The sequence below is a fragment of the Aulonocara sp. 'chitande type north' Nkhata Bay genome, linkage group LG20 (assembly GCF_057382095.1).
Source record: "Aulonocara sp. 'chitande type north' Nkhata Bay isolate Kocher_YH1m ecotype deep benthic linkage group LG20, A_spYH_male_GT1.1, whole genome shotgun sequence".
Classification (NCBI taxonomy): domain Eukaryota; kingdom Metazoa; phylum Chordata; class Actinopteri; order Cichliformes; family Cichlidae; genus Aulonocara; species Aulonocara sp. 'chitande type north' Nkhata Bay.
The window spans coordinates 27,131,492-27,156,597 of NC_141363.1; the positions used below are offsets into that span (position 1 = coordinate 27,131,492).

General features: G+C 40.1%; 2 protein-coding genes across 4 annotated transcripts; one reads left to right on the top strand and one right to left on the bottom strand.

Moving 5' to 3' along the window:
• Nucleotides 1–958: 958 nt before the first annotated feature.
• Nucleotides 959–17,741, bottom strand: LOC147305800 (uncharacterized). Of its 3 annotated transcripts, XM_086276732.1 has the most exons (4): nt 17,636–17,741; nt 14,082–14,519; nt 3,863–4,126; nt 969–2,817 (listed from the first exon to the last, which is right to left on the bottom strand). In XM_086276732.1, exons 2-4 carry the CDS (start codon nt 14,287–14,289, stop codon nt 1,754–1,756), a joined length of 1,536 nt encoding a protein of 511 aa, XP_086132858.1. In that variant the 5' UTR covers nt 14,290–14,519; nt 17,636–17,741; the 3' UTR covers nt 969–1,753. The 3 variants fall into 3 exon arrangements, with proteins under 3 accessions (XP_086132860.1, XP_086132859.1, XP_086132858.1); XM_086276734.1 differs by lacking the exons at nt 3,863–4,126; nt 17,636–17,741 and adding an exon at nt 11,532–11,584 and having other exon boundaries at nt 959–2,764; nt 14,082–16,621; XM_086276733.1 differs by lacking the exon at nt 17,636–17,741 and having other exon boundaries at nt 968–2,817; nt 14,082–14,339.
• A 4,337-nt stretch (nt 17,742–22,078) lies between these two features.
• Nucleotides 22,079–24,836, top strand: LOC147305801 (PAN2-PAN3 deadenylation complex catalytic subunit PAN2-like). The gene is made up of 9 exons (XM_086278937.1): nt 22,079–22,087; nt 22,576–22,704; nt 22,961–23,098; nt 23,186–23,245; nt 23,335–23,583; nt 23,728–23,871; nt 23,971–24,150; nt 24,258–24,309; nt 24,652–24,836. Exons 1-9 carry the CDS (start codon nt 22,079–22,081, stop codon nt 24,834–24,836), a joined length of 1,146 nt encoding a protein of 381 aa, XP_086135063.1.
• The last annotated feature ends 270 nt before the right edge of the window (nt 24,837–25,106 follow it).

Below are 25,106 nucleotides of genomic sequence, written 5' to 3' on the forward strand. Positions count from 1 at the left end.
AAATTCAGCTTTCTGTTGGCTAAACAGCATATAGTACAATTCAGCACCTGGAAACACAACACTTACCAAAGAATCAGTACAGTGGTAGCTTAAGTCAAAGTGAGCCTGCTCAGCACATCTGTGAAACATCCAGCAAAAATCAGCAGCACAATCACATTCAGCCAAAGAAATATGTCTAGTATCTCGTGAACATGGTGGCAGAGTCTTTTTGGTGGCTGCCACTAATCTTTAGGATAACCTCCCCGATTAACATAACAGGTGTCTGATCATTTTAAGACTCTGTTAGAAATCAGTTTACTCTGACTGGCTTTCAGCTTTAGCTGTTTCAGCTGTTTTATTGAGTGTTATGTTTTTATTGTGTATTTCTGTGCATGTTTGTTGATATAGTGATCATAAATGTACATTTTTTTATAGCCTGTACAGCAGGTATTTTAAATGAGCTTAAAAAATAACCCTAGTCTTGACTTCTCACTGAGTAACAAAGGCTTCCCCTTAGAGTTGTTTTTCCTGAGCAGTAAAACCTGGGCTGTAAAGAAAACATGGCAGGGAAAAAGAAAAGTGTCTGACTGCTGTCAAGTGCTTTGCAAAAAGTTTTATTATGACAAGTTTTATTCAGTTTAATCAGCAGCTGGATTGAAAACGTTATATTTGCTTGTAGGAGCTGCACTGAGATCAGAATAAACGCTGAATTTGTCTGTGTTGATGTGGTTTGGTCTTAGATTTTTCTTTCTAAGTTTTAAGAGGCGCTGATCTTGACTATTAAAATAATGCAAGAAGCTCTTTTTAGATACTGTTTTATTATATAATTTAATTTATGGTTGATTTTCACATTTGCTTCATTTAAAATGTAAGTGATTCTCTTGCTTCAGACGTTATATCGGTAACAATAATAGATCGTATTAAAGATGGATGTGTTTTAGGTTTTTAATAGTGAAGCTGACACAGAAGTGTCTTAAAGCTGCATTCTTTCTTATGCTACCAAGGGGCAATACCTGGCTGAAAGATTTGTTGTCCTGTCTGAAGTTGTTTGTTTGATGTTGTTTGAAGTTTCCAGATCCAGATGCTCCTTCAGTCCCCACAGTCAAAGCAACTGAGGCACCTCTGAGAGTTAAAAACGGTCTTTCAATGTGCAGCTGTTCTCAGAGGTGTTACAATAAGGACTTCACCAAGTTCAGTGGAGTTAGAAGTTCACATGAATTTAGCAAGTTAGTTTCAACCTAAATATGATAAACCATGTTCTAACTAAAATGTACAGCTCTACCCTCATCATACGACAGGGAGAAGACACCAAAAACCAATATCACTCACTCATGAAAGGGAACAGCCATGGAATTTATCCATCAGGGTCAACTTTATTTAGCATCAGTAGGAATTTGAATAATGGAGGAACCTTCATTTGATTTTAATGTTATTGAAACACAAAAACTCCCAGGGCTTATGTGGCTGGTAAATTAGCCAACTAAATTAGCTAACTATAAAATTATAGCTTGCAAAAATGATTGCTAGCTAAACCATATCCTTTTATTCTCTTAACTTGTGTTTTATGCAGTCACCAACACATTGAAAAAACACAAAAGTCTCCTTTCTGCAACGTTACAAGCTGTCAGGAGAGATATGTTGAATTTTAACATCCTCCTGGATGTCCAGCAGTTGGTTGTCCTGTCAACTGCAGCATAAACAATGTGGCCGAGAGAGGAAGCAGGAAAGAAAAAAAAAAAAAGGAAAGAAAAAACCCCACGTTGCATGTGACAACTTAGTTCAAGCTATGCTGCTTCTTCACAATACGGTTATCTTCAGAGAAGGGGAGATAGGAGAATTCACCTGTGTGAATTCTCATGTGTGTTTTGAATGTTGATGAGGTAGCAAATCTTTTCTCACAGGTGCTACAAGAATACGGCTTTTCACCTGTGTGAATTCTCATGTGTCTTTTGAATGTTGATGAGGAAGCAAATCTTTTCTCACAGGTGCTACAAGAATATGGCTTCTCACCTGTGTGAATTCTCATGTGTGTTTTGAATGTTGATAAGTCAGCAAAACTTTTCCCACAGGTGCTACAAGAATACGGTTTCTCACCTGTGTGAATTCTCGTGTGTGTTTTGACCTTTGATAAGGTAGCAAATCTTTTCCCACAGGTACTACAAGGGTACGGCTTCTCACCTGTGTGACTTTTCGTGTGTTTTTTGACTTCTAATGAAGTAGCAAATGTTTTCCCACAGGTGCCACAAGAATACGGCTTCTCACCTTTGTGAATTCTCTTGTGTTTTTTGAATGTTGATAAGTCAGCAAATCTTTTCCCACAGGTGCTACAGGAATACGGCTTTTCACCTGTGTGAACTCTTAGATGTGTAATCATATTGTATTCATCCTGTAAAGTTTTTCCACACACTTCACATTGTACAGACTTGTTCTTTGTGTCCGTTCTACTTTTACTCGATGACACAGGAAGGTTGTCTACTCTTTGACTGTGACGTCTCTCATTCAGCTCTGTATTTCTAGTAGTTCCTGAGACCACATGCTGACTTTTTTCATTATCTCGGGTCTCTGCTTCAGGAGAGCTGTGAGAAAGGAGCTGCTCACTGTTTGGTTCTGGTTTACTGTAGGCACTTTCCTCATAAGCGGGTGTCACCATGAAGGTATCAGCCTCCTGCTTCAGCCCAAGCTGCTCTCCCTTCTGACTGCTGCCAAGTTCCTCCTTTTCCTCTTTAATCTGTGGATTCTCTGGTTTCTCCTGGTTCAGACTGGAGTTCCTCTCCTGGTTACAGACCTGCTGGTCTGTAAGAACCTCCTCTTCCTCAAAAGCATGCTGCTGTAGGGCATCTGAATGCACAAAGGGGAAAAGATGATAGTAAAACAAACATTTGAGAAAATATTTACTGGTCTGAACCATTAGCAGGTCTCTACATAGTGAGCCTGTTGCTCACATATACCACTAAAATTAAAGTCTACAAACGTGACAAATTATTTGGGCACTGATGCAAATGTTTAGTTCTGACACTCTTATTAGCAAATTTCAAAGTTCAGCTTCTTATGTCTTTGATATATAAAATAAATAGATGTTGTTTTTTGTTAAATGAATGTGGATGTCTGAATTGGCCGCAGTTACAAGAAGGCATGCTGGGGAAGAGCTCTCTTACACAGTAGTAAACGTTTTGGCTGTGCTTGAAATGCCATGAAAACACTCTTCTTGTCTAACAAATTTAACTTTAGAAACTCTGAATTCCATATTTTCCAAAACAGAATAGAAATATTTATTCATATTACCCAGACCTGTAAACTGTTCAAATTTACCATTTCCATGCTGCAGAGGAAACATAATTCTTTAACTTAAACTGATAACAGAACAAAATGAAACTTGTGTTGTTGACTTTGTGTCTCTGTGTAGATTTTGTCTGACCAGTGAGTGGAAATTTGAAACCCAGATGTTTCACGTCTTTCATTCTGGTGAATTTTTACGTACTAATTTTCACCGTTTTGCACAGGTTAATGGTGGAAATGTGTTTAAATAAAGAACAGAAAATCAGGCTGAAGAGATTCATTCATGTTGCTTATTACTTTTTGACCTTCAATTCTCTGACAGTTCATCAGTCTGTCGGAGGGTCAACACAGAAACACAGACAACTATTCACACTCATATTCACACCTATGAGCAATTTAAAATCACCAACTAACCTAACCCGGCTGTTCGTATGTCTCTGGATAGTGAACAAGGGGAGAACATGCAAACTCCACACAGAAAGGCTTGGCTACTTGGTAGAGTCAAACTCAGGACCTTGTTGCTGTGAGGCAACAGTGCTAACCACTGGTCCACTGAGCTGTCTGTGAGTTATATTCACTTTTATTAAATCAACATAGTTTTACATACCTATTCTGTGTAACTTTATCACAGGTTTCCAGATGGTCTCCAGCAGTCTGAGCTGCTTTTTATCAGTCCAGACAATAATGCCTTCAGCCTCCTGCTTCAGCCCAAGCTGCTCTCCCTTCTGACTGCTGCCAAGTTCGTCCTTTTCCTCTTTAATCTGCGGAGTCTCTGGGTCCTCTTGGTCCAGACTGGAGTTCCTCTCCTGGTTACAGACCTGCTGCTCATCCAGATCCTCCTCTTCCTTACAGTCATGTTGTTTTGGGAGGTCTTGAGGAATAAAGAAACACAAGAACAATAATCACTATTGTGTGATACAAAAACTATATATTTTTTATATTTAGTGATTGTTACGGCCCTAGCAGGGCCTCCTCCTGAAGGTGCCTGTGTGGGAGTGTCCTTCAATCGCTTCTGCTTGAGGTGCCACCTTTCCCTTTTACACAGCAGACTCGAAACAACTCAGTTCATTTTTGATCATATCAATACCAGCATATTGCACAACTAGTGATGGGATTTTCGTCTCTTTTTAGAAAGCCGGCTCTTTCGGCTCCCAACCGGCTCTTCAGGTTGTTTTGCTGCTTTAATTAATTAATTATTAACAACAATATAAAATTATGAACAAAAGGAATTACTAATGTAAAAAAAGAAACGTGGTTTTATTTATATATGTTTATATATAAATATATATGGTGGCCCCTAGAGACAAAGCATGTACAAACTCCAAAACCCATTTCTAGCGTCAACTGAACTTCCAAAACAGAGCTATCTAGATCACTTAATTTACACAATTGAAATCATATGTGTATTGTTTGTGTATTTATACACAAGCACTCATATATATTCATAAAAAATTCCAAAAACTGTTCATTTACCTGTTACTACCACACACCAAATCCGGTCGTTGGTGCTTCCTGGCTTGTGTAGCCACTAGGTAACAAAATCTCAACACTGTGCCCTAGCATCCTGGAGCACTTCTGTTGTGTTTTGTACGTGCTTTGGAGTTTGTACGTGCTATGGAGTTTTTACGTGTTTTGGGGTTTGTATGTGCTTTGTCTCTAGCGGGCACCGTAAATATACTTTTATTTATTCTCTCCACATAAAATTTAATAAATAAATCATATAATACAAAAAAACAACTATTTACATTTCAACTTTTAACTATTTAAATTTTTAGCTTTTTCCTTTTAAACAAATTTAAAGTGAAACAACACAAAACACTGCAAACCACAACACAAATATAAATTAAAATATGAAAACAAAAAGAAGATGCACATTCTCTGTCATATGGGCCTGCATGAATAAACTTTCTGAATTCTTTATCATCTGCAATTGAAAATAGTTGTGGATGATTACTATACCTTTCTAATGTGACGTTGTTGTCCCTGGCTCTCTTTCTCTCGCTCTCCCTCCTGCTCTGTTACTGTGCTACTGCATGTGTAACAACCGCCCCTCCCCCCTCTTCCCATCGCAAAGCACAAGGCTCGGGTGCAGAGTGAAGCGGGGAAAAAAGTGCGAGAGAGAGGGTGAGAGAGAGAAAAAAAACACGCTTGTGTCGTTCACTTCAAAGAGTCGGCTCTAAGAGCCGTTTCGTTTTGACCAACACATCACTAACAACCATGATGAAAAACGCTCATCTGCTTCCATCACCATCAGCTGATTAACATTGAGCTGCTGCAGTCAACACCATCAAACTAATTTAGTGTTTAATGTTATGTTATTGAATGCTTTTACTTTTAAATCTTTACCAGCGCTTAAAGACTGTAGATGTTCACACCTGGTGTTAGAAAACCGAGCTCACAGCAGTATTTTTTTTATAACAGGAAATTTAAATTTTTATTGGTTACCGTGTTTATTACCACTTTTATCAGTAATGTACTTCCTATAAAATATGGATTTGATAAGTTACCGGTTTATTGAAATCAGCTAGTGAACACATTGATCACTTTATTGAACTACACGCCTTACACTCTTGTGAGCTCTGGTTACTAACAGCAGGTGTGAATGTTTGGAGTCCAAAACGCAGATAAAGATTAGAATAACAAGGTAATGTAAAATCAGTTTAATGCAGTTGACAGTAGCAGCTCAGATGGAAATCAGCCAATTGTGAGGAGAGCAGAGGACCAAAACTGTCAGAGTTGTGGGACAAGTGAAGAGAACACTGTTGGCATTATTGTTAGCATAAAAGATGGAAATTTAAATAAATGTTAAATTTTAAAATAGATCATTGCCTCCTGTGCCTAAATAAATATATGTACTGAATACCAGTAAAAAAAAAAAAAAGGATACCCCAAAGACCATCACTTTTCAAAAATAATAATAATAATAAGTAATACAAATAATATGAAAGTTACTTACATGTCAAAGATGGTGCTTGTGATCTTGAAGAATCTAAACGTGATAAGGAAATGAAAGAAAGTGCATGAGAAAATACAAACATTTTTGTTTTTTCCCAGGATAATTCAATATAAAAGATTCTCTTACTAATGCACAAAATGAACAGTGTAATTAAAAGTTTGAAAGGCACTGCATGTGTTTATATGATAAACTGACTAATTCAAGCAGCAAACACTAGCAGTGCAAAAATGTATCTAACTAGCTGACAGACTTTAAAGTCACAGGAAGATATATCAAAATGGTGACTTATGCCAGAACAAATGACTTGACAGACATAAATCCTAAATTCCTTTAAGTAAAAAAGGAATTACTTTTTCATAAGTGGTCCCTAGTGGTTTTCAAATTATTACATGGCTTGTTAATTTTTTATTAAATTATTAAGAAGCCAGATGAGTTCAAAACATTTACAAATTACTATAAAGCACTATCCAAACTTCAAATCAAGTGGCAAAATCTCCAAATTAAAAGTACTCGCAAACTATAAAAATTTGATTATACTTAAAAATATGCAAAAACTAATTTAGTGGAATTTTTACCTGCTCAAGAATACATTAAACATGCAATATTTAATTGAAAAGAACAAAATTTGTGTACTTTTAGAAAGGATTATTAAATATTTGGGGATACTAGCCATAAAGAGGGTGTCGTACATTTACGGGCATCTAATTTCCTGGATTTAATGGTTTAAAGGTTTAATAGGTCTTTGAAGTTGATAATAAAATTGAGTCCATTATTAGCAAAAAGAATTTTAAAAAAAAAGAGCAAAAAAAATGCTTAATATATAATAATTGTTTTAAACTTAAGCTTTGTAATTGTAGCAGATTTCATTATGTCTGTAATTTTTTTATTTAGCCCCACAGTAGTTAAAGCCATAAATGGGAGTTAGATTTATTACTAGTATTTTACACAGCATTCAGCTATAGTAACATGTTCTGCATTTTCCTACTTCACCATCTGATCTGAACAGCTGCACTCTCTTAATTAATTAATGACCTAACATTTCTCAGTAACCAATAAACTAGATGGAACAGCACAGTATCTAAGAGAGAGATCAGACAGTGTTTGAGCTAAAGAATCTGTGTGTTTCTTTTGGGGGCTTTTTACACACTGATCCACCACCGTTTTCCTATAGTACAATGCATATCTGGTAACATTACCGTAAACGTGACCAGTAGGTTCACGTTCAGATCAGAAAACCGTTTCAGCTGCAGGCATCTACTCCTGTAATTTAAACAATCACCTTGCTACACTGCACATGAATATTACGTAACATGGTATGACTAGCTCATGTTCAGACATTTAAGATACTGTTCAGCCATTTTGTTTACTGGGTAGTGCATAATGGCCGAGTTAGCTGAGCAGGAATCCACTAAAGCCAAAAAAAATAATATACATTTTTTAAATTAATTACAAAAACCTTATAGGAAAACTTAAGAAACAGTTGCAGAAGCACAGAAAAAAAACTGCCGTGTACGTTATAGTGTGTAAATTCAAAAACTGTATAGGGCTTTGGAGCGTGATGTCACGGGGGGTGATTACCTAACTTTGCCCCACCTGGGGCACACAACAACAGCCTATCCTTAAATGACTGTGTTTGCCCATGTCTATCCCAGGTGGAAAACCCAAGTGGGTCCTACATGTGTTTCCCATTTTGGACCAAGTTAAGTGTTTCCCATGTTTGACCCAGCTAGGACCTACTAAAAGTGCTCACTTGGGATGGCCCATATGGGTTTAATGTGAAGAACCCAAGTAGGCCCCATACAAAAAGCCCAGTTTGAGCCCATGCCCACATGGTACCCATCCAGCCCGAGCAAAAACCAGGTGGGGCCCATATATACATGTTGGCTGGGGACTGGCTTTCAGCTTTAGCTGTTTCAGCTGTTTTATTGAGTGTTATGTTTTTATTGTGTATTTCTGTGCATGTTTGTTGATATAGTGATCATAAATGTACATTTTTTTATAGCCTGTACAGCAGGTATTTTAAATGAGCTTAAAAAATAACCCTAGTCTTGACTTCTCACTGAGTAACAAAGGCTTCCCCTTAGAGTTGTTTTTCCTGAGCAGTAAAACCTGGGCTGTAAAGAAAACATGGCAGGGAAAAAGAAAAGTGTCTGACTGCTGTCAAGTGCTTTGCAAAAAGTTTTATTATGACAAGTTTTATTCAGTTTAATCAGCAGCTGGATTGAAAACGTTATATTTGCTTGTAGGAGCTGCACTGAGATCAGAATAAACGCTGAATTTGTCTGTGTTGATGTGGTTTGGTCTTAGATTTTTCTTTCTAAGTTTTAAGAGGCGCTGATCTTGACTATTAAAATAATGCAAGAAGCTCTTTTTAGATACTGTTTTATTATATAATTTAATTTATGGTTGATTTTCACATTTGCTTCATTTAAAATGTAAGTGATTCTCTTGCTTCAGACGTTATATCGGTAACAATAATAGATCGTATTAAAGATGGATGTGTTTTAGGTTTTTAATAGTGAAGCTGACACAGAAGTGTCTTAAAGCTGCATTCTTTCTTATGCTACCAAGGGGCAATACCTGGCTGAAAGATTTGTTGTCCTGTCTGAAGTTGTTTGTTTGATGTTGTTTGAAGTTTCCAGATCCAGATGCTCCTTCAGTCCCCACAGTCAAAGCAACTGAGGCACCTCTGAGAGTTAAAAACGGTCTTTCAATGTGCAGCTGTTCTCAGAGGTGTTACAATAAGGACTTCACCAAGTTCAGTGGAGTTAGAAGTTCACATGAATTTAGCAAGTTAGTTTCAACCTAAATATGATAAACCATGTTCTAACTAAAATGTACAGCTCTACCCTCATCATACGACAGGGAGAAGACACCAAAAACCAATATCACTCACTCATGAAAGGGAACAGCCATGGAATTTATCCATCAGGGTCAACTTTATTTAGCATCAGTAGGAATTTGAATAATGGAGGAACCTTCATTTGATTTTAATGTTATTGAAACACAAAAACTCCCAGGGCTTATGTGGCTGGTAAATTAGCCAACTAAATTAGCTAACTATAAAATTATAGCTTGCAAAAATGATTGCTAGCTAAACCATATCCTTTTATTCTCTTAACTTGTGTTTTATGCAGTCACCAACACATTGAAATCTTTATGCTGATAGTGACCTATACAGTATTTAATCAGGTCTCTGATACATGCAAAAATATAACAAAACAGTGTTATGTATATTTTCTCACTGTTCACTGTCATGTCTGTCAATAAAGTACTTGGTTGTGGTTAATATATACTGTGGTTTCCAATAAACCAGGAACTTCAGTTTCCTAGTGAACCTTAAACCAAAGGTTGTGATTTTAACAAACAAGTAAAACCCTAAAACTATCACCATAGAGAAATATACATAAAAATATACCTCTGAAAAACTTCATATAGACATTTCCTAACAGCTTATAGTCAGGGCTCAATCAGTAGCAATAAAGACTGGTATGATGTGAACACAGAAGAAAAAACAAAACACACACAAGGCCCTGCCCCATCTCACCCAGACACTGGACAGACGGTCATGTTACAGGAAGTATGGCTGACATGGGGAATGTAGGTTAATATTGCTTTACATAAACACAAGCTAGGTTCAGATTAGCTGGATTTGAACTGACTGCAGACAAACTGAATTCTTTGGCGTTTTATTCAGAGTACTTAAAACCATAAAACCAAAGTCTGAAATGGAAAAAAGAAATAAAAACAAAAAGCGCCTGCGTTTTAACCGTTCTTGCATATAGGATAAGCACCTGAAGAGTCCCTGCTTGTACCCCGGTGGCGAGCTAACGTTCCTCTCACACAACATGCGTCTGAAACTGGGGTGAAAAATGGACACATTCCTTCAATAAGACTTGAGTGTAAGAAGCATTCGCACTCTCCTCTTGAGGCACTGAAAACCCAGTTTCGATCAACACTTTAGGCGGCGCTGAAGAATCTGCGGGACTGAACGAGCGTCATTTCCTGCCTCTCATTGCACCTTTATCATATTTGAGTCACAAAGCCGATTGTTCTGTTCTCAAAATGTGACATCTCCAGATCAGAAATGCCTGACACGAGTCTGCTCAGCTTGTTTGACAATTACGTCTTAAATAAACGCACAAATTATGGCTGCTCGTCACGTTCTATGAAAACCAGGACGCTCAGACTTAAATGTCATCGCAAATTGTGAGGATCTGCTTCTGTGAAGTGAAGCAGTCTCTTTCTCCAGCTTCTTAGCAACTCACTGACATAATTAGTGGGTGGGGGAGAGGTGAAGGCGATGGCATTGAACAGGCTCGCTGCTTCTTACTGCAAACACTAACAGAGCGTTTCCACATTTGTAGCTAAATCGTTTAGAGCAGGTAAAAAAAAAAAAGAAGTGTGAGTGACGTGCTGGAATGATGCCTCGACACATTTGAGGAAGATTAAAGAAACATTTACATGTGTTTAATGCTAAATGTAACAGATCATCGTCTATATTATAAAGTAAAACCATACCACACCCCAGGCTTCCCCCATCAACACAGCTTTAAGATAAACAGCACACAAAAACACAAAGTCTCCTTTCTGCAACGTTACAAGCTGTCAGGAGAGATATGTTGAATTTTAACATCCTCCTGGATGTCCAGCAGTTGGTTGTCCTGTCAACGGCAGCATAAACAATGTGGCCGAGAGAGGAAGCAGGAAAGAAAAAAAGAAAAAAAAGGAAAGAAAAAACCCCACGTTGCATGTGACAACTTAGTTCAAGCTATGCTGCTTCTTCACAATACGGTTATCTTCAGAGTAGGGGAGATAGGAGGGTGAAGCAGCAGTGTCTGTGCTTTCATAAAGAACTCTAACTTTCGTGAAATGTAAGATGTAAGTTTCCCTGAAACAATTAATAGAATAACGTAATAAACTGAAAAAACAACGCTGAGAGTTCTTTACTGCTCTAGATAGAAAAATACTGATTGAATATGGACCATCTTTTCCCTCAGGTGTTCAGCGATGACTCACAGCGGTCCCACATTTTAAACAGTATGAATTCTCATGTGCTTCTTTAATTTGTTCCTCTCAACAAATCTTTTCCCACAGGTGTTACAAAAATACAGCTTTTCACCTGTGTGAATTCTCATGTGTGTTTTGAATGTTGATGAGGTAGCAAATCTTTTCTCACAGGTGCTACAAGAATACGGCTTCTCACCTGTGTGAATTCTCTTGTGTTTTTTGAATGTTGATAAGTCAGCAAATCTTCTTTAATCTGCGGAGTCTCTGGGTCCTCTTGGTCCAGACTGGAGTTCCTCTCCTGGTTACAGACCTGCTGCTCATCCAGAGCCTCCTCTTCCTTACAGTCATGTTGTTTTGGGAGGTCTTGAGGAATAAAGAAACACAAGAACAATAATCACTATTGTGTGATACAAAAACTATATATTTTTTATATTTAGTGATTGTTACGGCCCTAGCAGGGCCTCCTCCTGAAGGTGCCTGTGTGGGAGTGTCCTTCAATCGCTTCTGCTTGAGGTGCCACCTTTCCCTTTTACACAGCTGACTCTCATCAGTAATTAAAGGTATTTAACCCCAGGGAAAGGTGAGCTCTGGGCCAGAGTGCCATGTGAGTGGTTACAGCTAGTGAGCTGAGAGTTTGTGGTGTTTGCCGCTAGTGAGCTGTGTTATTGTGGTTTGCAGCTAGTGAGCTGCTCTTTCTTTTTGGCTTACGTTTTACTTTATTGACCAACGCCTGAGTTTTGTTTTTTTTCTTAAATGGTGATAGCGGCTCTTTTAGTTGAGCTACTTTAATAAAACTGTTTAATTTAACCCGTTTGCCTCCTTAACTCTTTTTCCTGACCCAGACACTTTTTGTTACTTCCCCCTCACCACCTAGACCCCTCAGGGGAACATAACAGTGATATAAAAACTAATATTTTTAAAAGCATGAATCAAAACCCAAGAAATGGTGATCAGCCTATCATATGACCCATTACGAGCCCCACACACACACACGCGCACGCTCAGGGAAATAGTTGTGCACACTCACAGCAAGGATCCTCACTGTGAGCAAAGACACAAAGTTCACCAAACTAAAATGCAATGTGACCACCATGAAAACAGTGTGTGTAAGGAAGAGGACTCCCTTACTGCATTTATTTATATTGTATTGTCTGTATAGCACTTTAGAGCACACCTTTCACTTTATTAAAAGCACCTTATCAAGCAATTTATGAGCATTGCACTTTAAGCATGGATTTGCACACTTCTTCCTCCTAGCGTTTTTCCCGCTCGGTTGCAGGGTCCGCTTTTCTGCAAAGTCGTCTCCACTTGGGTCGGTCAAGGGCGTCGGTCAGATCGGCTTCGATCTTCTTCACGTCGTCCTTGATTCGGTCCATCCATCTCCGCTTTGGTCTGCCTCTAGGTCGACGTCCTTGGGGGCTGAGCCGCAGTGCTGTTCTCACCACTGAGTTCTCATCGCTCCGTACCACATGTCCGTACCACGGACATGTGGTAAGCATGGATTTGCACACAAGAAGTTTAAATATTTGTTGACTATTTATTGGGAATTTTAGGGTCAGTTGGTGGCCTTGTTTCAGATCCTGCACAGCTGTTCCTCGTCAAGGAATGTGGTGGTTGTCTGTCAGGAGAGAAGAATGGTGATTGAGATTGTGATTAAGGTTTACCAATAAGGAAAACTAATGCAAATGTGTGTGTGAAATCTAGGGATAAAAGTGGTGCAAATAAGTGTTTGTAAGTTAATGATTACTCACCTTTCTTGCCTGTGTCTTCTTCAAGGTGTTTGGGCAAATGTTTCCCCTGGGGTCCAGACACCATTTAAAGGTTCCGGGAGAGACCATTGGTAAAGAGAGTGTGGTGAATCTTTTTGTGCTTGGGTTTCTGGGTTTTTATAATATTGGGGTTGGGGTAACATTAAAGTGTGAAATATTTATTAATATGTAAATGTGAAAATGTATTTATGTATTTATTTATTCTTATTGATATATTGTGTACTGTGGTGGAAGGTTGGGATTTAAGAATTTACCTGAGAGTGGAATAATGGTTAAGTCTGTGACAGCTGAACATATTTAAGGCTGCCAGTTGTCATTAGAGGGTGGATTTTTTTTTTGTGCTGTGAAGAAGCTCGACAAGTTAATTGTTTTAAGGAGAGCCATATAGCAAATAAATACTTTGTTCCACTACACTTGCCTTGGTCTGTCTCACTGTGTTTCCAGCCGCTAAGGGCTGCCCTGTTACAGTGTGTAAAATCCTTTTTTAAATGAAACTTCACTTCAACTTCAGAGAAGGCTGTTAACAACTTGTTAAATGTGTATTCCGCTGACATCTAACTATATTTTACTGCACAATCTCAGTGTTTACAGATGATCTAAAACACTAATGCCTGATGTACTCAACATTGGAATCTGTTAGAGAAAAAATTTAAATAAATAAATGAATTAAAATGTATTAAAACCTAACCTATCAGTGACCATCGACCTGCACCAGTTCAACATAGTCCATCACTGAACATTGAACTACAGCACTGATAAATTCAATTTATTTATTTATATAGCGCCAAATCACAACAACAGTCGCCTCAAGGCACTTTATATTGTACAGTGGATTCTACAATAACAAATACAGAGAAAAACCCAACAATCATATGACCCCCTTTGAGTGAGCACTTTGGCGACAGTAGGAAGGAAAAACTCCCTTTTAACAGGAAGAAACCGCCGGCAGAACCAGGCTCAGGGAGGGGCCGGGCCATCTGCTGCGACCGATTGGGATGAGCAAAGGATACCCAGTTTAACATATTCTAGTAAAGCTAATCATACTGAAGAATCTCAGCTTCAACAGCACATTGTTAAAAACATGTCCATACCTATGATGTGTGAGTTTCTGTCAGGTTTCCGGTTGATATCCTGTCTGCGTAGACGGTTGATCTCCTCCTCATACTGGATGATGGTTTTTTGAACCTCTGAGAAGATTTCTTCATAAACAGCAGTTAGTCTCTCCTTGATGAACTCTCTCAGATACTGTACTGAACTCATTGCTGCTTCAACTGAGACTGGGCGGATCAATACAAGCATCAATAGAAGTGACACAGATGTTAATATTGGTATCAGATCCACACTAACTTGACGGGATCAATACTTTAGCTTCTGTCTCTTCTCTAGGTTCAGTCCGCTTCTTCAGCAGCAGCTATGTCTGCAAACACACTGCTCCACTACCACAGTAGTGCTGTCCTCCTCCCTTCTTCTTTGGGGGTTGATGGCGTTTGACATATCAGCTTACAGATGCATTTATCCCACCTTCTGGACTGGAGTGTGAACAGGAGAATAGCAGGGAAGACAATTATATTCTTTCATCAGTCTTATAATTCAATACTACAATTTTCCATTTACGCCTAGATTTCTGGGTTTAATGTTTTCCATAACACGTTGTATGCCTGTATTAAAGAAGACAGCTATCATCATTTCCTTATTTGTTTGAGCTTTCCTGATTTCTGATTCCAAACATAATAAACTATCCATCATCCCTTTCTTTATGAAACCCATTCTGATCCCCAGAGAAGAGACTGTTAGTATCTAAAAATCAGGTTAATCTGTTTTCTTTTAGAAGTTGAGAAAGAAATTAATAGATTACCCACAAACTGAACATGGACAGGATTTACTACAGTAGTTGAAAAATCCACTGGAAAAGGCACACATGAGATTATAGGTTTCACCTCTCGTTCGCTCTTTCCCTCCGTGCTCTGTTTGTGCGCAGGCTCACACTGCACTCACCCTCCCCCGAGCTAAACATCCAATCACTGTTAGTATGCAAATGACCCTGCGTCAGGTTTCTCATTAGGCAGGGCTTTAGGGGTTATTTATTTGAATTAGACTAGCCAATCAAGATAAATTTTATGTTGTTGGTTGTAAAGATCTTGATGGACATTTGATTTTATTTTTTATTCTAGTTTTCAGTTTTATTTTTTAAGCTTTGCTGAATTTCCTTTTTTTTTTTTTTTTTTTTTTAAACTTGGTGTTAAGGCCCCTGGTCTCGGAGGAAGTGGCCGGCCATCCTGTAAAGAAATCCAAGCGTGCCAGGACTCACAGACGATTGGCTGGCTGGGGACCCGTGCCTGCCCACTTGCATGTAGATTTTAATGTGCCAGTCCTCAAGACCATTGACTGCCTGGGGATTTGTGGTGCTCCAGGGACCAATGAAGCGACTAACTGTGTTCATTGTGGCAACAAAAGCCTGAGGATCCTTCACTCAGGGGAAGACTATGTTTTTGGACTGAGCAGGCAAGTTGTCCCTCTTGCCTCTGTCCTTGACCCCGCTTGCCTAACTCAGGTTAAGCGTGGGAGTTCTGCATGAGTAGCCTTGAGATGTGTTTCTGCCTGAGTGGCTAGTTTTCATTTGTATTTGAATGTGTGAGAGTTCTTTTGTGTTGTTTAATTAGTGATTCGCTGTAAGCTACACTAACAGTTTTCAGTTCTGTGTTTGTAATAAACCCTTTTCTTATATTGACCTCCCTTGTGATGGGCTCGTTTATGTTACCTTCCATGGCCCCAAGCCGGGTCGTAACACTTGGCCTAACCTTGTTAGTTTTGTTAATATTGGCATTGTGTTAATGTCATATTTGATATAAGCTACTCTGCATTTATTAAGGCTGTTGTGTGCTTAACATGTTTTAATCCTTTGTATCTTGTTTTCTTTAATCTAGGGCTGCTCGATTATGGCAAAAATGATAATCACGATTATTTTCACTGAAATTGAGATCACGATTATTTGACGATATTTATTTAACCCTTTAAGACCTACTATAGAACCAAGTCCACCAGAGCTTATATTATTTTATTTTTTTTACATGCTGTAGTGCCATTTGTGGGAGCATTTCAAGTTGCTATACATCAATACAACTGTTATAGCCCATATTTTAATAATATGTATGCATTAAGTCCATAGTAATTACATAAATTGCAAAAAAGTGCAATAAACTACAAAAAAAATTGAAAATCGCTTTTGTTTTGTTTACATATATTTCTACTTGGAGAAATTTAAGAGGTTTATCCCTCAAAACTTTAAATACAATAAAGTTGCAAAAAATAGTTTACAACAACAGGAAATTTATTTTGAGTGTCTTCATAGTTTTATTTTGGAGATACACCAATTTTTATATACTGCAGGAAAAACAAAAAACAATCCTATGATGCAAATTTGCAAAGAAAACAGCATGTGCATCATTTCACTGTGGGAAGTGTTACGAACAGCTGATAGGAACGGCAAAGCGTGTTTCTGGAATATTATGTTTTTGTTCCTGCAAGCGCTTTTTCTGCAATTTTTGCAAAGCTATATGTGGAACGAAACCGTGACCGAGGACAAGCTGATGGCATAAGATGTAAGTACAACTCCTCCGGTTTCATATGCAAAACAAATTATTGCGCCATAGCTTACACGGTCCAGGTTCTACAGGGATTTAAAAATAGTTACGCAAAACGGAGCGTGCTGCTCTGACCGGCTTTAAAGGGTTAACAATGACTTTAAAAAATAATATAAAATAGTGTGCAACACCACTGAAGTTTTTTTTTTTAAACTCTCTTTTCAACCAACGGCAGTCACTCTCCAAATAACTTCTGCTTAGCTTTCCGAGCTTCCCTCGGGTCCTCTTAATCAGCGGTCTCCAACCTTTTTTGCGCCACGGACCGGTTTATGCCCGACAATATTTTCACGGACCGGCCTTTAAGGTGTCGCGGATAAATGAGGGAGGGGCTAATAATCGGCTCAGTCATTTTTAATGATCGTTGAAAGCCCAGATCGTAATCGTGATTAAAATTCGATTAATTGAGCAGCCCTACTTTAATCTGAACAAGCACCTAAAAACAGACAGTGATCTCTGTCGGCCTCTCTCGGTTTCATTGCCACCATTCATTTTAAAGCTCCGTTTTTAAAACCTTACGATGTAACTCCAGCCCAGCCTATTGTTGTTCTGCTAACTGAAGTTTGGTCCTTTTACAGCATCCTGCCATGTGATTACATTTATCCCTTACCATCGGGAATCCTCACGTTAACTTTCACCAAGTGGAAAACAGTTAGCATTCATCTTCCAGCTTCACTGTGTTTATATTATGCTAAGCATAGCTGTGCAGCTAGCCACCAAGTAGCACATCATTATATACCAGCTAGCCCAACTTCAGTAACCCAACAAACATCACTGCCATTTAGTTTTCTCTCTTAATTTATGTCACAAGTGATAGCAGAGCTGTGTGTTTTAATTTTTCCAGAAATCCATCAGTCAGGGTTTGCTCACCACCATAAGCTCATGTGCCCCCTTTACATTTCTGTCTGCCCCCTCATGTATGCCTGTCTAGAACCGGCTCAGATAGCACTCTTAATCTCCCAACATGCTTATTTATTGGTGTTGTTGCTGAATCTGGTTCCACTCACCAAATGACGGCCATTCTGGATTTTATGATCACTTGAAATCCCTCTTCCCGTTATCTTATTTCACTTCTACATCATCTCTCCCGCCATCTACTTCTGCTCTCCTTTCACTTCCGTCACATCACTTTCCCGCCTGCTGTCCAGTCACAGCCTAACCGGCCAACCGCGCCCCTCCCCCTCCACTCCTGCTCTACTGTGAGTTGTTGTTGTGTGGCCAAGAGACTAAACAGACGCCTTTGTTTGTTTGTTTTTGGTTTACAAAACTTATCCGGTTGTTCAGTGATGACGCGACGAATCCTACTTCCGGGTCTAAAATAGTCTGCGTTTAATATGGCTTTTGTGTTGTTAACATGTTTAATGCTATGTATTTTCTTCTATTTGATCTCAAAAAGCTCCTAAAACAGTCAGTGATCCCTGTTGACCTCCCTCGGCTTTTATTACCACTAATCATTTATTTAACCCTTGTGTGGTGTTCGTATTTTTGTTACTCAGCCAGTGTTCATGGGTCTGGTGGACCCGCTAGAGCAGGGGTGCTCAATACGTCGATCGCGATCGACGAGTCGATCGCAAAGGTAGTATTGGTAGATCGCATGGCATTAAAAAAATAGATGCCAGCCTATCATCCATCCCGTCACTTGATTGATACAGGGAAGCCAGTCAGATGACAGCAGATTTTTTCTGACGCTTAGGTCGCTGCGCATGCGCAAACAGCGGCGCGAAGTGTAGTAAAACTGACAAGCTAGTCAGCGAGTTAACTCCAATTTTTAGCTCTTGGTTTTTTCTCTTAAACCTGGCCGTCAGCAGCTACTGTCCGGACTATGCATCCCTGGCTGATTCAATTCAGTGCAAGTCATCAGAGTAAACTCAGGTAATGACAAAAAATTTACATAGTTAATTGTGTTGTGAAATATTGGATATTGCGGTTATGCATGTATATACATTGTAGATATAAAGAATCCTCAATATATTTATAAATAAGTATATGTTTTGGATTTTTGTAGTGGGTAGATCATTTTGACTTGGTCATTTTATAAGTAGCTCACATGCAGAAAAAGTGTGAGCACCCCTGCGCTAGAGTTTTGGCTTTCCAAATTAACACTATCAAACAATTTTATGTTAAATTACTCAACAGATGTTTACTTCATCCCAATTACAAGACATATGAACAGCAAACATGGTTAATTTTTTCCCTTTACCTTTGTTAGATCACATTTATGAATTAATGTGCTTCTCGTTTTTCTTTTATATAAAATGTTATAAATAAATCAGTTATAATCAAGTGGAGTGAGTGGAAAGACACAACACATTTACACGTGAAAAAATGATTAATTGTTTAATTTTTCTTTTGAAAAAAACTGAACACGGGTCTCACAGACCCGAACACCATACAAGGGTTAAGCTCAGTTTTTAAAACCTTAGGATGTAACTACAGCCCAGCCCATGCAACAGTATATGAATGACTAACCTCGTATTGTGGATGGATTATCTCAGTTGTTCTCCTGGCTGAAGTTTGGTCCTTTTACAGCATCCTGCCATGCGATTACATTTGTTTCTGACCACCGAGAACACTCACGTTAACTTTTATCGAGTGGAAAAAAAGTTAGCTTGTTTATATTATGCTAACATAGCTGTGTCGCTAGCAGTCACGTAAGCACATCATTATATACCAGCTAGCCCAACTTCAGTAACCCTACAAGCGTCACTGCTGTTTAGTTTTCTGTCTTCATTTATGCTGGAAGTGATAGCAGAGCTGTATGCTTTAATTTGTTTCCAAAACCCCGCAGTCAGGACATGCTATATTGTATTTAGATAGAAGCTAGCGAGCTAACTCCCTGCTAACTTCTAACTCCGTTAAATGTCATAAATTCCGTTTTCATGGATGCCTGGATGTTAAACTCAATTGTTACACCTGGTAGAGCAGAACGCTGATCATTTTATTAAAGATGAAAGACTTTAGACAGTTTTTCAACTCTCAGTAATGCCACAGTGATCGTTTGATATATGGACCTGCAGCGGAGTTTAGACCCAGACACGGCTAGTGACGTCAGACTGAACAACCGGATAGAGACAGTGTAAACAGGTCCGTACAACAAACCTGCGACATTACCCACAAACTGAAAGGTTAAGAAATACACTTTATTAACCTTGTTATTGATACAGTATTTATTACAGGTGCTCCATGCATTCTCCTGCTGTATATCATTAAGCAGGGCTGCCCGTTTGTCACCTATTCTGTTCGTAATTATTTTTATGGACAGAATTTCTGGGCGTAGCCAAGTGGCGGAAGACTTTCACTTGGGTGGTCTCAAAATCTCATCTCTGCTTTTTTTTTTTTTTTTTTTTTTTTTAAATGACATCAGAAAACAGCAGTATGCGACATTACGTGATGGCAGAGCTTCAGTTCATCAGTTTTTTGTTTTTTTTTTAATAAATAGGACAGGGGGAATGAATGAGAGAAAGAGGGGGAGAGAAAGAAAGAAAACCAAAGGGGAGAAGAGACGGTGAGAAGGGGGGGGAATAGAGAGAAAAAAAAAAAGAACTCCTGGGTCACCTGTATGGAGAAAAAAAAAAAAAACAAACAAAAAAAACAAACAGAGGAGACAGCAAACAACAAAGAGCAACATAATAATAGAGAAAACAAAGCACCATCACAATAAACTAGCTAGTCATAGATATCAATATTTACTAAATAATAAACGATATTGTGCAGCACGCAAGATAGACAGCGCACAGTGTGCTTTGAGGCAGCAGCCAAGAAAGCTTTAGTCCGCGTCTGTGAATACCCATGTGTGCATACCTGTGTGGATCAGCATGCTTGCATTCCAAAGGTTTCTCCATGTAATGATCTGCTAGGGAGTGTGGGGGGGCCACAGCCCCGTCCTCCAGGGTGTGAAGCGGGTATGGAGGAGATCAAAACTCCAGACATCCAGAGGCCCCCAGAACACAAGAGACCATGGAAGACCAACAGAGGGGCAGCCGCGCCACTGTTCCAGTAAGAGCTGAGGAGAGTCCCAGATGAGGGCTCGCCCAGCAGCCGCGGAGCAGAAGTCAGGGGGAGTTGCAGTGACGCGCCCGTGAGCTCCGCCGGCCCCCAGCTGTGCCTGAGTGACCGAGCCCCAGGCCGAGAGGCCGGGGGCACCCCACCTCCAAAGGGGCCCGAGCGAGCCCCAGGCCCCAGGCCCCGACAAGCGGCCGCCAAGGAGTGAGCCGGTGTGTACCCGGACACCCACCCCCAGACACAAAGAACCACCAACACACCGACACCTGAGGGAGTCCGCCACCGGCAGGGGAAGTGGTGGTGGGTGGAGATAGGCCTCCAAACCTTGGAGGGCCTGAGGTGTCCCCAGAGAGGTGGCGTCTGATACCCAACCTGACATATAGACACAGACATACAGGCACACACAGACACAAACATCCATTCCCACCCTCATGTTCTCATATGCACTCACTCCACACTCAACCAACGTGGAGACAGACATAAAGAGACGCTGTACACACAATCACACTCCCCAAGCGTACTCTACAAACCGGGTCTAGGTACCCTTGCCCCTGGAGGGGGGAATTGCACCCAGACCCAGGTGGTGTTACCCTTTTCCCTGCGGTGGGGAGAGGCAGACCACCCCGACTCCGCAGCAGCAGGGAGGCCCCACACCCCAGACCGCAGTCGGACGGCCAACTCCTCCTACTAGCCCTCCCGCTCCAGCAGGCCGCAGAGAATGGGGGTGGGAGAAGACTCCAAACCTCCCTCCACCCGCTCATTGTAGTGTTGATGCATATGTGTTCTAAGGTGCAATTAAAACCCAGGAGGGCATGGAGCTACCTGCCAAGGAGCAGCAGGTAAGCGCATAGTCCCTCCTGCTAGCCCTCAATGACTAAGTGTATTTAAAATTGAGAGGTGGGCAACGACGTCAGGGGTGAGGTATACACCCTGATGGTAATTCGGACTCCGTGATTGTGCCCACCCCCAAGATTAATGTGAATGTCTAAGTTGTGGGATAAAATTGAGGCAGAGGCAGCCAGAAGGGGACAGGGGGGGGGGGGTGTAGCCTCCTCTGCACCCTGGTGACATACCCCCACTCCAAGGCCCTGCATGTGTGGGTGGTTGTGGAGGAGCGGGAAGAGGGAGGCAGCTGGAGATGGGGAGTTGATGTGGTTCTTTGGCTTCGTCGAGTGATGGCCTCCGGCTCGCACTGGAACGGTTCGCAGCCGAGTGTGAAGCGGTGGGAATGAGAATCAGCACCAAATCTGAGGCCATGATCCTCAACAGGTGGTGTGCCAAAAAGTGATTGTCTGCCAGAAAGTTGCTTATAAAGCTGCAGCGCCCAGATTACGCACGTTGACAGCTACTTCCGTGCGACTGATTATGAAAAAACAACAACATTTATGCATTTGTTATTAGACACAGGTATGCAGTTATGAAACTTTAACGTTTCTTGTAACCGAATTATGACGCTTGTCAGAAGTTTGCTTTCAGTGTGTAGCGCAGTCACGAATAACTACACGCATGAAATAATTAATGCCTACAGGTTTAGTATATATACTCTCGTTTATTATATTTGTTTTAGTATTTTATATTTCATATGCATTCATTTTGTTTTCTTTGTTCTTTTTAAACATACTGTAAGAAGTTTGTAAGAATAAATCATTCCCATTGCCATACACGGGAGGTAACTCTAAAGGTGGCGGAAATTACGGCGGCTGGCTTGAGTACATAATGTCAGTGGCACAGGAAGGGCGACAGTATTGAGTGACCTCAAAGTGATAGTGCAGTAATGCGCCGAAAAGGATGCCAGTTGCCGTTAAGCACCGAAGAAGAAGGGGGGAAAAACACTCGAGTTGGTATGAAGGAGCAAAAATGTCGCGATTAAGAAATATTTTTTCTTATTCTAAATTGAAAGAAAACATGTCCAAAAGAACTCAAAGACATGTTTCTGTTTTTATAGTACACCTTCAACAAATCCATGCAGAAGACAGATCAGGATCAGCGTCACGTGTGGATCCCCGCCACTCTCAAGATGTCCCTCAGCAAAAGTCAGAGACTGGAGATCAGCAGCTGGCCTGAGGGCGAGGAGGTGAGGACTTTAGATTTTCAGCTGATCTTTGCACTTGAAGAAATAACTGAGTAACTTTTCATTACTGAGTTAAAATTTCACTTCAAAATTAAATCCATATTTCCAGGAGCAATATTTTTAAAACATTATTACACTAATCTGTAGATATTGAACTATAGGTTGGTTTTAGTGTTTTTGTTTCTGTAACACATGAATTTCTCAACTTTTGTGAAATGAAAAAGTTTATCTTACAATTATTTGCACTTTCTGTTACTAGTTAAGTGCTGCTGAACAGGCGGAGGGAGCTTCTCTGTATGACTTGGTGGTCACGGTGCCGCACATCCTGGACGCTGGCGCGGGTGGTAATATGGTCGCACACATCAAAGTGGGTGAGACCTACCATCAAAGAAAAGAGGTGAGCGACGCTTAGATAAGAAAATTTGACATCTGCTGACTACAAAAAGTTTCATTTTTAACATTCAAAATGATTTTATTATTTCAGGGAGTCTCTCGCCAGCAGTGGTACCTCTTCAATGACTTCCTCATTGAGCCGATTGAGCAGGTAAGGATCCTAGATAAGATTCCTGCTTGTTTATTCATGCTAACTTTAATGTGTGCAGTCATTTAAAAATGTTCTCCTTTTGTTTTCAGACTGAGGCTGCACAGTTTGATGTGAGCTGGAAAGTGCCAGCCATCCTGTGTTACGCCAAGAGAAACTACCACACCAAATACGACCTCCGCAGTGAGTGTCAGCACAATCAGTCTGAAGTCAAATCCGACTTATATCGGACTCAGAAGCAGAGCAAGACAGACGCCACTTTCATCCCACTCACAGTCAGTGAGATGCCGCAGGCTGGTGACCTGGTGGGGCTGGACGCTGAGTTTGTAAAGCTCAGTGAGGTAAGTCTGGCTATGATACCATCATTAATTATAATATAGGATCAAAAACAATTTTAAATATTCCTAGTACATATTTCCAGTAGTTCAGCTAATCTGACTCAAGTATTTAAAACAAATTTGACCCCTGAATGTGTGCGTTTGCAGGAGGAAGCAGTGCTGCATAGCGACGGCACCAAATCGACCATCACGCCCAGTCAGATGTCTGTGGCCAGGATCACCTGTGTGAGGGGTCAGGGGCCCAACGAGGGGGTCCCCTTCATCGATGACTACATCTCCACTCAGGAGCAGGTGAGAAGCTGCAGAGAGAAAAGACCACGATGACCTGAAAGAATGAATATATAATGTTTCAAGGATCCACCCGCTAACTTGTCAATTTTTTTCTTCCAGGTGGTCGACTATTTGACAAAATACTCTGGAATCGAACCTGGAGACCTGGATGCCACAGTATCCTCTAAGCACGTGACCACGCTGAAGTCGACCTACCTGAAGCTACGCTTCCTCATCGATGCAGGAGTTCGCTTCGTCGGCCACGGCCTGCAGAATGACTTTCGTGTCATTAATTTAGTGGTACGTTATTTCATCTGTTATATATTTCAAATTAGTTCATATAGTTTAGAGATGTTTTTTTATAGATGTGCTTTGATTTTAATGTTTTTTATTTTCTGTTTCTTAAGGTTCCCAAAGATCAAGTTATCGACACAAAATTCCTTGCTTGGTATTTTCTTGGTAAGTTAGTAGAAATAAAAAAAACAAAAATCTAATCCAAATATGAGTCTGTAATCGAATTAAATCACATTATTACAGTGAGAGGGATTAGGATTTAAATATGTAAACTGGATAATCCGCTCATATTACTGTCAGTATTAAGTTAAGTATTCAGTATTAAGTCAGTATAGTTTTAGTTGTCATCAAACTCATCTTGGAATTAAATCTGAACAACAAAGTATTTAGAGGCTTTTTTGAGTTCATGCACTAAAGCGTACGTGTCAATTCCTCATATCCACACTGTAATCTGAAGCTGAACACTTTCATTTTAATCATTCCTGACCTTTTTTTTCATGTCCACAGGCCTCAACATCCAGGGAGAAACCCACGACAGCATGGAGGACTCATGCACGGCCCTGAAGCTTTACAGGAAGTACCTGGAGCTGTATCAGGAAGGAGGGAATCATTACGTGACGAAGGTGCTCTACGAAGTCTACGACAAAGGCTTCCAGTTGAACTGGAAAGTCCCTGATTCGGACATGAGATAGTCCGTCTGAGTGGACTGAATGCACTCTCCTTCCATCCACGGGTGCTGCTGTGCTTCCCTCTGTGATGGGACTGTGAGCAACACCATGACCTGAAGATGCTCGGGCTGCTTATTTTGTATCATATTTTATAGTTATTTGCTTTGAGTCAGTGACTCAGTTGTTTTTTTCCATATCTAAATGCTTTTTATATCAGAGAGGTTTACAGGGGGGAAAGTGATCATTCAGAATATGAATTTGAACCTTTTTTTTTTCTTTAAAAGAAAAAAACAA